Source organism: Anastrepha ludens, chromosome 2 (genome assembly GCF_028408465.1).
Source record: "Anastrepha ludens isolate Willacy chromosome 2, idAnaLude1.1, whole genome shotgun sequence".
Lineage (NCBI taxonomy): Eukaryota > Metazoa > Arthropoda > Insecta > Diptera > Tephritidae > Anastrepha > Anastrepha ludens.
In genome coordinates, this window is record NC_071498.1 from 72,129,852 (window position 1) to 72,142,795 (window position 12,944).

General features: G+C 39.4%; 1 protein-coding gene across 1 annotated transcript in view; it reads left to right on the plus strand.

The window, feature by feature from the left end:
* Positions 1-4,098, plus strand: part of LOC128866256 (dystrophin, isoforms A/C/F/G/H-like) — a 245,990-nt gene extending 241,892 nt beyond the window's left edge. Inside the window, exons 17-22 of the mRNA XM_054106881.1 lie at positions 241-331; positions 456-576; positions 688-821; positions 3,757-3,850; positions 3,935-4,015; positions 4,066-4,098. Of these exons, the coding sequence (XP_053962856.1) occupies positions 241-331; positions 456-576; positions 688-821; positions 3,757-3,850; positions 3,935-4,015; positions 4,066-4,098 (554 nt within the window). The remainder of the gene's footprint in view (positions 1-240; positions 332-455; positions 577-687; positions 822-3,756; positions 3,851-3,934; positions 4,016-4,065) is intronic.
* Positions 4,099-12,944: the final 8,846 nt, after the last annotated feature.

The following is a 12,944-nucleotide window of genomic DNA, read 5'->3' on the forward strand; positions in this document are numbered from 1 at the left end:
CATAACACAAATTGTCTATTTATATAAAGCTTTCACTTACTTCACTAGCTGCTGCCGCTCCTGCTGCAAGTGAAAGCTCAATCACGCACACTGTTTTTTTTGTACTCACCTTTGTTGTAATCTTTATATTATTTTTTCTTTATTTTTAGTTCTGTATAATTTTTAACATAGCTAACTTTTCCACACTAAAGCACTCCTTTAAATACCAATCTGATTTTTATTGTTATGTTCTTTCTTTAGTTACCCGTTTACGCGAACACTGGGATGAGACTTCACAGTGTGTGCTGCAACGCGCTGCCCAATTGAAAAATATGCTCAGCGACTCACAGCGGTGAGTATATGGAGTGTAGTTGTAAACTTGTGGTAGAGCTTATGCTACATTTTAATAAAGCTAATGCACATTAATTTAAAAATTTTGCTCACTCGCTACTTTCTCTTTCTTTGTTGGTACGCAGTTATGAAACTAAGCGTTTGGAGTTGGAAAAATGGCTGGCACGCATGGAGGCACGCGCTGAACGTATGGGCAGCGTAGCCACTACCGCTGATGTTCTGGAAGCGCAGCAGAAGGAGCAAAAGGTGGGTGTCCAGCTGCGAGTAGTGCATTTCTGCTCGAATTATTAATTAGATATTTTTTTTTTAATCTTTGTGTGTTTTTGTTTCCTTTTTGATTTTTGTATAATTCTACAGTCTTTCCACGCCGAGCTGCATCAGAATAAACAACAATTTGAACTTTTTAATGCCTTGACGCAAAAGTTGATTGCCGTTTATCCTTCGGATGATACTACGCGCATCAAAAAGATGACAGAGGCTATCAATCAAAGGTGAGTGCTTTTGGTTTCTAATAATCGTGTGAGGATGCCTTCGGGCCATTCATTTTTTAACTTCACTGGTTTGTTTCATACTGCTTATTGTTGGTCAAATATATTTCTACATGTTAAAAGAAAAACTAATAAGTTAAGATTTCTTTCTGTTACTGCCAACCAAACTAATAATTTGAAATTTACACTGGCACTTTGGTATTCTCTGAATTATTGAAATAAATAAATAAATAAATAAATAAATAAATAATTGGCACGTACACATCTGTTAGGTATTTGGCCGAGCTCCTCCTTCTATTTCTGAAGTGCCACAAATGTAGGGACCTACAGTTTTAAGCCGACTCCGAAGAGCAAATATTTTTTATGAGGAGCTTTTCATGGCAGAAATACATTCGGAGGTTTGCCATTGCCTTCCGAGGAGTGACCGCTATTAGAAAAAACTCTTTCTTTTATTTGATGTTCATGTACGGAAATTCGAACCTACGTTCTCCGAATTCCAAATGGGTGTCACGCACCAACCCATTCGGCTACGGCGGCCGTTAATTTATTTTTAAATGTGTACATTATTGTGTTGAAGAGATGGTTTTTGCCAGTAATTATTAAAACAGGATGATTAAACTGTCGCTACAGTCGAGTGAGTTGTACACCAGTGTCATTCGATTGTTCCGTGTTCGACCTCTACTGTAGGCATGACAAATCAAACGATAGACAAAGTGTTTTTCTAACAACGGTCGCCGGTCAGCAGGCAATGACAAGTTTCTGAGTGATTTTCTCCCAAAAAAAAGGAACTCATAAAAACCATCTGCAATTTGAAGGCGGCATAAAGATTTAGGTCTTAACAATTTCAGAACGTACACCAAAAATTGTATGAGAAGTTAGGCTAAATGCCTAATGAAACTTATTTGCTTTATACCTTCTGCTCAAATATGAACGAGACGTTATCAATAAAACGGTCCGCGGATGACATATGGCAAAAATACATTTTTTGTGTTTTGGTAGGACTGTTATAAGCTTACATGGCAAATTTTAGCGTGAACAAGTCAAGCTCGAGTGTGTTCTTCGAATTTAACGATGGAAATTCAAGTTGAACAAAGAATTTGTTTGAAATTTTGTTATTCCAACAAAATTTCGGCTTCAAACGCCTTAAAAATGTTGCAGACAGCCTATGGGGACTCTGCTCTATCGCGTGCACATGTTTTCCAGTGGTACAAATCGTTCAAAGAGGGTATAAGTAAGTACCTATAATCTCCACTTGACGAACTAAGGAAACGGCACTCACTAGGCCTCTTCTCACTGGAATACTAACCAATATATGAAGGTGCAATACGGGGAATGGGGCGCCGCTAATAAATTTTACATCAGCTGTGCAGAGTGCGCTTCAGGTTGTTTGTGAACCACTTTTTCTAGGATCTGAACAGTTCTGGCTCATTTCGCAAATCTACTGGGCTGCCCATATTCGACGGACCCATGTGCTTTTTTTTAAATCAAAGACAAACACAGTTTTTTTTGATGTTGTCATTTTATTTGGTTCAAGTAGATTTGTTGACATCACTTTTTGAATATGATATCTCTCAAATGACCACCTTGAGCCTGTACGGCGTATTGTGCCCGTTTTGCAGCATTTTCCATAGTTTTAGCTAACATTTCGCCTGGAATAGCGGCTATTTCCTCGCGGATGTTGTTCTTGAGCTCTTGTATGGTCTTTGGCTTATTAATATAAACCTTTGATCTTAAATATCCCCACAAGAAGAAGTCCGGTGGCCTTAAATCGGGCGAACGCCGTGGCCAGTCAAAATCGCCATTTTTCGACATCAAACGACGAGGAAACAATTTCGTCAAAAAATCAATTGTGGTGCGAGCTGTGTGTGGTGGAGCGCCGTCTTGTTGAAACCAGAACTGCCTCATACGCTTTCGACGAATAATTGGCACCACAAAAGTGGTTATCATATCGCGATAACGCTCCTGATTGACGGCAACAGCTTGACTATCTTCATTTTCGAGAAAAACGGCCCAATAATCGTTTTCGCACTAACGCCGCACCAAACAGTGACTTTTTCATACCTCTTGAATTTCGTGAGGATTTTCAGTGGCGCAAATACGGCAATTTTGCTTGTTTACCGTCCCATTCAATAAGAAATGAGTCTCATCGGACATGATGATTTTGTTCCAAAATTGCTCGTCATCTTCAGCCATTTCGATGACTCTTTGGGATATGGGGATAATTCGCTGTAAAATGGTCCGAGCAATGCCCAACTGCTGAGAACGGCGATTTTGGGATGTGCTTGGCGACGTCTCAACACTGACCCTTACAAGAGCAATATTCTCATCCGATCACTTGGTAGGTTTTGATTTGGCCTCTTTGGATTAGAAAGAGCATCACCAGTCGAAAACCTTTCGTACAAACGTTTAATGGTGTTCTTAGAAGACGCACTTTTCACATTATTTAATTTTTTATACGCACGTTGAGTTTTCACAATTTACTTCTTTTGTTGAATGTAAATTTCAACAATTTGGGAGCGCTCGCGTGGCGTGTACTGTTCCATGGTAAAAATTTGGTTGGACTGACGCTTCCAACGCGGTATGTCATTAAGCGATCTGACGTCTCTGTCAACAGATACGGGGTGCCAGATGGATACGTCGAGTATGGGCAACCCTGTACTTATAGTCTTATTCTGCAATGATGCAATGGTGCATGTTTCACATTTAGATTATTGTGTTATCATCTTGATGTACAAACAAATAAGTTTTCGCTTATGAAGCGACATATTCTACAGAATTAAAATCTGTCGATAAAATTTTCATACCTTTGCTGATGAATCGTTATTCCACCAACAGTTTCTATCCTACCACATCTTTGTTTAGCACAAAATAAGCTTTAGTGAATGCTATAGGTTCACTACATTTGTGAGATGAACTAACAAATTTTGATATTTTTCAGATATTCAAATTTAAATAATGGCGTCATCAATCGTGGCAAGCAACTTCATGCCGCCGTACACAGTCTTCAGTCGTTCGACCGCGCTATGGATCAAGTATGTGCCTCTTACAATTTAATATATTTTTCTTTGTAATTGTAAATCAAATAACTAACTATATTTTCTAATGATGGTGTGTAGTTTCTCGCATTTCTCTCCGAATCAGAATCACTTTGTGAGAGCGCCGAAGCTGAAATCGATCGCAATCCACTCATGTTCAAGGTAAGTAGAGCTGATTTCTTTTTAATTCTGAAAAACAAATTAATCTTTAGAAGAAAAAATTGTGTGCTACCTTCACTATGTAAAATTCTTCACAAATATCAATCATTTTAACCTCACAATTTCCCAAAATATTTGGCGCAACCGTATAAGTAGACACTTGAAATTTTGTTTGAAGTGATGAGATAAAAATATTGGGAGGAAGTGTGAAACTTGTCTTCAAGATCAAAATATAATTGTATATTTGGACATCTCTTGTGACGCTCTTTAGAGTCAAGTTGGTGTATCTATTAACACATAGAGTGCCAAGCGGATTTGACGAAAATCTTTATCGGAGCCCAAACTTTTTTTTACTTAGTATAAAACGTCCTGAAAGTGGTATTAATTTGTTTCTGAGTGAACCCCGACTGCTTATTGTATTTCTTAGATTTTATAACTGTATTCATATGCAGCAAGGGGTTTTGTAGGGCGTGGCCTTGTATGGCAAAATTGGAAGTTAGACAGATTTGTTTTGTAAATATTAGCCTATTATAAAGAGGTAAAAAAATACATACGGTGAGACGCACAAAAGCGAACGATGAGGCCTAAGAGAAAGAGTCCCTGTCTACAATTTTGTATGGCGTGGCACCCAAATAATTTTTCTATTAGGTCAGGAGGCCAGCAAGCGAAAAATATTTCGATTTTCTTGACTTCAGTTGCGCACTTTTTCAACCAGCCCTCGGGGAATTTAAAACTCCAGTTTACGAAAACATTTCGCGATTTCCCTTTTTTTCGATTGCATTCAATTCAAAATACCAAATTTCATCGAAAAGTGAATAAAAAAACCAAAACTAAAAATTATATACAGCTTAGTTGTAGCCAAATCGGCACTAAAATATTTCCAACCTTATCAATTTATTAGCTTCCATACGCTTCACACGTCTGAAAGCCTTTTCGACTTCCGCGCGTAGTCTATTTGGTTTCATCATGCATGCAGAGCATCGTATTATGCTCCTCAACTGGGTAACAGCAGTTGTATGAGATATTAGCGAACGTGTTTTTCTGATTGGTTTATAGATTCGTCCACTGTATTCTAAGCCAAATGAACCAAGATAATTTGGGATCGGTCCACCGATCGCCTTGTATGGGCGACACGTTGTCTTTGTCCGAAGTGTCATAGATGCTTAAGTCAATCTTCTCCAAAAATTTGTGATATGCATCTTTATGTTGTCGCGCAAACAGAGGATCCAACAGTTTTATGCCGCCTCTAAATGGCAGCTGGCTTTTTATGAAAAGCGTTTTTAAGCTAATTCAGTTCAGGTTCATTCAGTCTAAGTAGTCTAATAAGACTAGATTGCATATTAGAAAGTAAATATCCTAAAAAGTACTAATTTCTACATGCAATGGATTTTATTATATCCATTAATCATTCATAGGTAAAATTCGGCGACCCGACGTTTCTTCTACTTTCAATTGATTTCAATAAGATGGAAGGTAGTGTTCGTGGAAGCAGTTGAAATGCAAATTGAAAAATTGCCGTGAAATTTAATTTTACGATGTAGCACGATACCCGGGAAATGTGGTTTCAAGTTATTGTACGCACTCTAGTTTTATATGAACAAGAGCAAGGTGCGATTAAAAAAATCGTAAGGTTGCAGTAGATTTTTCAGTACGCGTCGAGCGGGGACCGCTGTTATAAAAAACTTACTTACATTAAACGCCCCCAGTGAGTATCATATCAAGGCCTGCTGCCTGCGTGCGTGCACAACAGACTGCCTAAGAATATGTGCACAAAATATACAAATGTATAAAGTAGATACATAATCTTAGTAAATATGCAATAATAATCTCTAACATTGAGCTCATTACTTACTTACTTAGGTGACCATAACAACCCGTTACCGAGTTACGGCCGACCTCATTAGCCCTCTCCAGGCGCCTCTGCTCCGCGCGCGCCTTCTCCAGTTCTGTACACCAAGCGAGCATAGGGTTTCCTCCACCTGGTCTATCCACCGGAGCAATGGTCTTCCTCTGCGTCGGCTCCCTTGGACTTCGCCCTCGAACACCTTCTTTGCTGGAGCTTCTTCATCCATACGCACGACATGCCCTAGCCAACGCAGGCGTTGGATGGCGATGCGTTGAACTACGTAAATGTCGGCGTAGAGCTCATACAGCTCGTGGTTCATTCTTGAACGGTAGTCTTCGCCAACGCGCACAGGACCGAAGAACTTTTCTCTCGAACACCCCAAGAGCGGCTGCATCCTTTTGTGACACTACCCATGCCTCTGCGCCGTAAAGCAACACGGGTATGATGAGCGTCTTGTAAAGTGTCAGTTTGGTCATGCGAGAGAGGGCTCGACTACTCAATTGCTTACTTAGCCCATAGTAACACCTATTAGCAAGAGTGATTCTCCGTTTGATCTCCAGGCTGATATCGTTGTTGCTGTTAACGGCGGTGCCAAGATAAATAAATTCTGGCACAACTTCGAAAGTATAGTTGCCCGCAATGACGTGCGTTCCTACACGCCGTGTGTTCCGCGTTGTAGACAGCATATACTTTGTTTTACCCTCGTTCACCGCCAGACCCACTCGTGACTCGACTCCTTTTCGATAGCAGAAAACGCAGCCGTGACATCTCGCTTACAGCGGCCGATAATGTAAATGTCATCGGCGCACGCAAGGAGCTGAACACATTTGTAGAAAATAGTGCCATTACGATGCACACCTGCTTTTCGGAGCACCCTTTCCATCACAAAGTGGAAGAGGTTGCATAACAGTGGATCGCCTTGTCTGAAACCTCGAACGGTACTGAATGGCTCGGAGAGGTTATTTCCTACCTTGACGGAGCTGGTTGTGTTGCTCAACGTCATTCTGCAAAGCCGTATGAGCTTCGCTGGTATACCGAACTCAGACATGGTGGCGTACAGGCAATCCCTTATCGGGCCATCGAACGCATGATTTGGCGTAATGTGAAAATCTGGTCGATGGTGGACTTACCACTTCTGAAGCCGCACTGATAAGGCCCGACCAGTGTGTTGGCAAACGGCTTAAGTCTTCCACATAGGACGCTAGACAGGACCTTGTAAGCGATGGTTAGAAGACTGATGCCCCGGTAGTTGGTGCAGATCGTCGGGTCACCCTTCTTCAGTACAGGACAAAGGACACTGAGATTCCAATCGTCGGGCATGCTTTCTGCTAGCCATATTTTGCAGATGAGCTGATGCATGCTCCCTATCAGCACATCGCCGCCAGTCTTAAACAATTCAGCGGGCAAGCCGTCAGCGCCAGCCGCTTTGTTATTCTTGAGCCGCTGAATGGCAACTCTGACTTCGGCATGACTAGGTGGTGGAACGTCCAAATTATCGTCGATTGGCGGTATCGGGTCATCTTCTACTGGGTCGGAATTGTGTGCGTCATCGCCAGCAAGTAAATTGCAGAAGTGTTCCCTCCATATGCTCAGTGTGGACTGTGTGCGTAGCTTAGACTGGTCACATTTAAATTAAAATAAACGTAAATTATCAACCTGCTATGATTGCAATAATTAAAAAAGGGCACAAATAAATAGTCACATATATTTTTCCTCTTCCAAAAACCGATGTTAAGACATCCTAAATGGTGCGATAATGCTGACATGTCTATGTTCTATGCTAAAAAAAAACCCCAAATCAGAGTACATTTTGTGACTGCTTCGATGTTAGTTTCTCCTCAATAATTTTTTTAACCCACCACTAAATACTGAATGAAAAATAGAAGTGCAATTCATTACATATTTACATCCAAGAAAGTAAAGTAAATTAAGTATTTATATTTCATAAAATCCCAAAATCGAAAGAAAAATTTCTCATGTGTTTAGAAGTTAGTTCACACGAGCCTCCATGGGCCTTTTATAAAAATTAATTAGAATGTTGGCTTCAATCGATTCCTTTCATCGCGGGAATAGATAATAGTCGAAGGACACAGAATTAGGTGAAAACGTTAAATGATGTAGCAAAATAATTTGTCTTTTTGTCAGAAATTCACTCGCAACTCCCGGCTGATGAGTTTTTGCTACGAATCACTTCAAGACACCCAAATAAAAGTTTCTAGTGACTGTTTGGACTGGGTGAGCAAATTCTTTATGCACAATTAATGAACAAAAAATGAGCGTAATCTATACATTTAACTTTTCCAGACGTCTTTTTTGGTGCCTTCCTCTGGTAGCTGCAATTTATTTATTATTACTTTGATGATTAGTTATTTTATTCAAAGCACCTCATCCCGCCGTCAATACGATCGCTTTCAGATAACGTTTTCATCATCTTTTACATTCAAATGTCAGACTTACCTCACAGAGGGATAATACGGCGGGAGGCGAAATTAGCATTTTTTCTAAATATTCTTTTTATTTATGAATAGAGTTTGGTTTTTTAATGTACGAGGTGTGTACAAAAAGTATAGCGCATTTTGAATTTTCGCATTTTCGAATTTCGATTTTTTTGTGGCGATATGTTGGTACACTCATGTCCCTCACGCATGCCGACGAGGTCGGCCATTTTGAATGTTCAGTTAATTGTTGACAGCTGCTTTGCTTGCACGTGTTTCGGCTCGTCTTCAATTTTTACCTATTCAAAACGATGGGTCAAAGAACCTGTATCGAATTTTGTGTGAAAAACATAATTACAGTTAGTAACAGAAGTAAGTATACACCGGACACGTTTTCAATTTTCCTCCAATCGTTTCCTTCAAACAACCTAAGTTATAACGAAATTGTGTTTTATTTACATGAATGAAATACAAAAATCATATTTAATCCAAATAATGACAAAATTTAAAAAAAGGAACAAAATTATAGCTTTTTATGTTAAACTTTATAAAAATTCATGTCTTAAAAGTAGGTATACAATTCATTCTATTATTAATTTGTGAAATCAAAAACATAATATAATTAAAATGAAATCCTAGTATTTGATCGGATAACCATTAGACTTTACAATCGCTTTAAGTCGTGATGGCATTGATTTCGCCAAGTTTTCAGTTACAGCTGGTGGTATTTTATTTCATTCCTCTTGAAGGACGTTTTTCAGTTCTTCCTTATTTCTAATCGGATGTTTACGTATTTGCGGCTTTAAATGATCGACTGGGTTGATATCCGGGGACTGTGGCGGTGTTTTTAGCTGTTTTCGCACATTGTATAACAGCCACTCTCGTACAATGTTGGATGTGTGTTTGGGGTCATTATCCTGCTGGAAGATAAACGCCCCTCCAAGGCCTAATTTCTTTGCGCTTTCTTTTAAATTATTTTCAAATATTTAAGTAACCATAGCGGTCCATAATATTTTCGATAAATACCAAGTTTCCAACCCCGTTCGCAGCCATACATCCCCAAACCATCACAGAGCCCCCTCCATGCTTCACAGTGTCGGTCATATTGTTTGGATCCAATTCCGCGTTAACTTTTCTCCAAACTTTTTCAAGGCTATCAGATCCACAGATATTGAACTTACACTCATCAGAAAATATGACTTGATTCCAAAACGTTTGGTCATATTTTTGATGATCTTTTGCAAATGAAATCCGTTTACTCCGAGTGACACTACTCACGAAGGGCTTTTTCCTAACATTGCGCCCATGATAACCAGCACTATGCAAAGCCCGGCGAATAGTTTGGGTGCTAAATTGTTTTCTAGTCTCATTTTCAACTTCATATTTCAATTTGGGGGCACTTATTTTGGGGTTTGTCCTGATTTTTCGTACGACTAAGCTTTTTTCCCTGGGACTTAAGAGCGGCGGACGCCCACAACGCTCTTTATTAGTGGTGCTTCCCGAACTTTTATATTTATTCACAATCTTTTGAACTGTAGCAAAACTCCTATCTATCAAACGACCGATTTCTCGCAATGATTTATGTTCCTTGTGATATTTTATAATCAGTTTTTTTTAATCATCAGAAAGCTCTTTTCCTCTGGGTGCCATTACTAAAAATGTCGCAAAAATTAATACAAAACGTATTATTACTTCCCTAAATTTTTATACTCACTTTAATTATTTCCTTTTAATAGCTTTAACTTTTTTAATCCATACGCAAAAGTAAATGTTGTGCTAACTGAACAATCGTTTGCTGTATATTAACTTTTATGACATAAATTTCGCTGGCAGAAAAAATTGATGAAGTGAAGAAAATAGTGTTGGCCAATCGTCGAATCAGCGTTAGAGAGGTTGCTGAGAACCTAGACATATCGATTGGCTCGTGCCATTCGATTTTTTTTCAATGATTTCAAACATGAGACGGGTCGCCGCGAAATTCGTACGAAAACTGCTCAATATCGACTAAAAGCAGCATCGCATGAACATTGCTAGTGAGATGTTGAACTCTGTCCGCGACGACTCAAATTTGCTCCAGAGGGTCATAACTGGTGACGAATCGTGGGTTTATAGTTATGGCGTGGAAACCAAAGCTGAATCATCTCAGTGGAAGCTGCCGCACGAACCAAGACCGAAAAAAGCGCGCCAAGTTCGGTCGAATGTAAAAGTTTTGCTTACCGTTTTCTTGATTGCAGTGGCGTTGTGCATCATGAGTTCTTGCCACAGGGTAAAACGGTCAATAAGGAATATTACCTGCAAGTTATGCGCAATTTGCGCGTAGCAATCCGCCAGAAACACCCGGATTTGTGGAAGAACAAAAATTGGCTCTTGCATCACGATAACGCCCCTGCTCACACATCGTTGCTTATGCGCGACTTTTTGGTCAAAAACAACACATAATATAATGCCACAGCCACCGTATTCCCCAGATCTGTGACTTTTTCTTGTTCCCGAAACTGAAGAGGCCTATGAAAGGACGACGCTACGTTACGATTGATGAGATAAAGACGGCATCGAAGGAGGAGCTGAACAAGATAAAAAAAAATGATTTTTTGAAGTGCTTCGAAGATTGGAAAAATGTTGGCACAAGTGCATAATATCTCGTGGGGATTACTTTGAAGGGGGCAAAATAGATATTAATGAATAAATAAATAATTTTTGAAAAAACACAAAATTCGCGATATCCTTTGAACACACCTCGTAGAGTGTGGACTAGACCCTAGCTCTAACTTTCGTAGTAGTGAAGCAGTGCGGCACTAATGGATTTTCCTGTAGAGAAATACCTCGTACCCAATGTCCATTCCCACTATTGTTTTTTACAAACAAATTAAGCCAAAGCAATTTTATTTGCCTGTTTATTTTGAATTTGTAGTTTTAAAAATATTCTACTTTCCAAACCAAAGAGTTCAATGCGCCCATCCCCAGCCACATTGCACATGTCTATTTGAAAGCTGACAGGAAAAACATAAATAAACCAAAAACGATGTCGTACAAGACATAACGCTTAATTAAATTTGTTGTTATCAAAGTGCACTTGAAAATTCTTAAAAATTAACGAGAGGAGTGCGTGTGGCTGTGTGTCTGCATGTGAAGAAAATGCGATTGCATGGGCGTCTGTTTTTCTTCAGCTAGCACAACAGCAACTACAGACGATGGCACAGACGCTGCACTTCATATGAAATTAATTTTGGCATGTGAGGTCCAAGCACAACAATTATCGAAACGATTACTTTTGAGTCTCAAGTGCCGATAGAGGGTTGGTTAGCTCGCTTGAAAAAGCGCCAGCAAGCGCCGTGCTTTTTGCATTTATTCATTTAATTTTATTCTTTGCCTTTATTTCACTTCCCACAACTTCTCCATCAATTTCTGTTTTTTTCTTTCAGTTTTTTTGGCGCTTATCAATCGCTTAAGTGGGAGCACAGATTCATTTGTTCTGATTTCATTCATTCAATTTTTTCACTTACATATCCGAGTATCTCCCCTTTTGCTTTCCGATACTTACAATCGATTCAATTAAAATGGAAATTAGTAGGAAAAACTTGCAAGCAAAAAGTGTCGGTATGTATACAAGAAAAACCAACAAAAAACTGCCCACATACTGCAAGAAGAGCGCATGTATGTTTATCACCGCATGTATTTTGATTGCTGTGCGCTCGCTTCCTTGCAACATTGTTGCTGCCAAACAAAGTACTTGAGGCGTCTGGCATAAGTTGCACCACGCTTGCCGCACCGGCCGGCGTGCAGACACGTAAACATACAGACACTCTTTGAAGGTAGCAGCTAACAACCGATACCGCGCTCGTTTCTGCAGAGCTCACCATAGTTGGTGCATCTGTGTGGCCACTTGAAATGAATTACATGATTCCTTTGCTCGCACTTTACTTTTTTGTGTGTTTTGTTTTTCTCTCTTCCCTCAGCACTTGCTTAAATCTTTCTTTCGCTTGTATAAATTTGAATTTTTTAAACGCTTTATGCCTACGCATATATAATACTCGTACTTTCAGTAAAATTTTCTTAATTTGAATTGACGTATCGTATCGGTGTCTTTGCTCTACGCCCACACAAACACCCACAGCCTTATATTTGTATGCATGAAAATCTGCGCGAATGAATGAAAGAACAATGCGGGCGATTATATGGTGCGATACTTTGGAAAAGCTATAGAGTTTAAATGAGTAGTTTTCGATCTTTAGTTATGGTTTATTGAGATTAATTTTTACATTCATAATAAAGTGATGCCATCTGGCTCTGAATTAAAAAAAGAGAGCTAATAGAGCTAATCCATCATGAAAAGAAGCTATCATATATTTTATCTCTCTATAGTTTTCGATTTGCCCTCGGTGCTGATCTTGTGCATTGATATTAAGAAGTACTAGTATTCTTCTCTCGGAATAAGCGATGTCGGTCGAGTTAAAAAAAACGCACAACTGGGGTTTCCTCGTGGTGGTAACTGGCGCTAATTACATACACCAAAGAAGCCAAAGCCTCCCCCACCTAGTATTCCCAATGATCAGCATTTTTTTTTTTCTTCTGCTGCCTCCTCGAAATACTCTGAAAAGCTGGAGCGTTTGTGAATTCAAATGAACGATAAGGTCTTTCCAGCGGAGTCGCT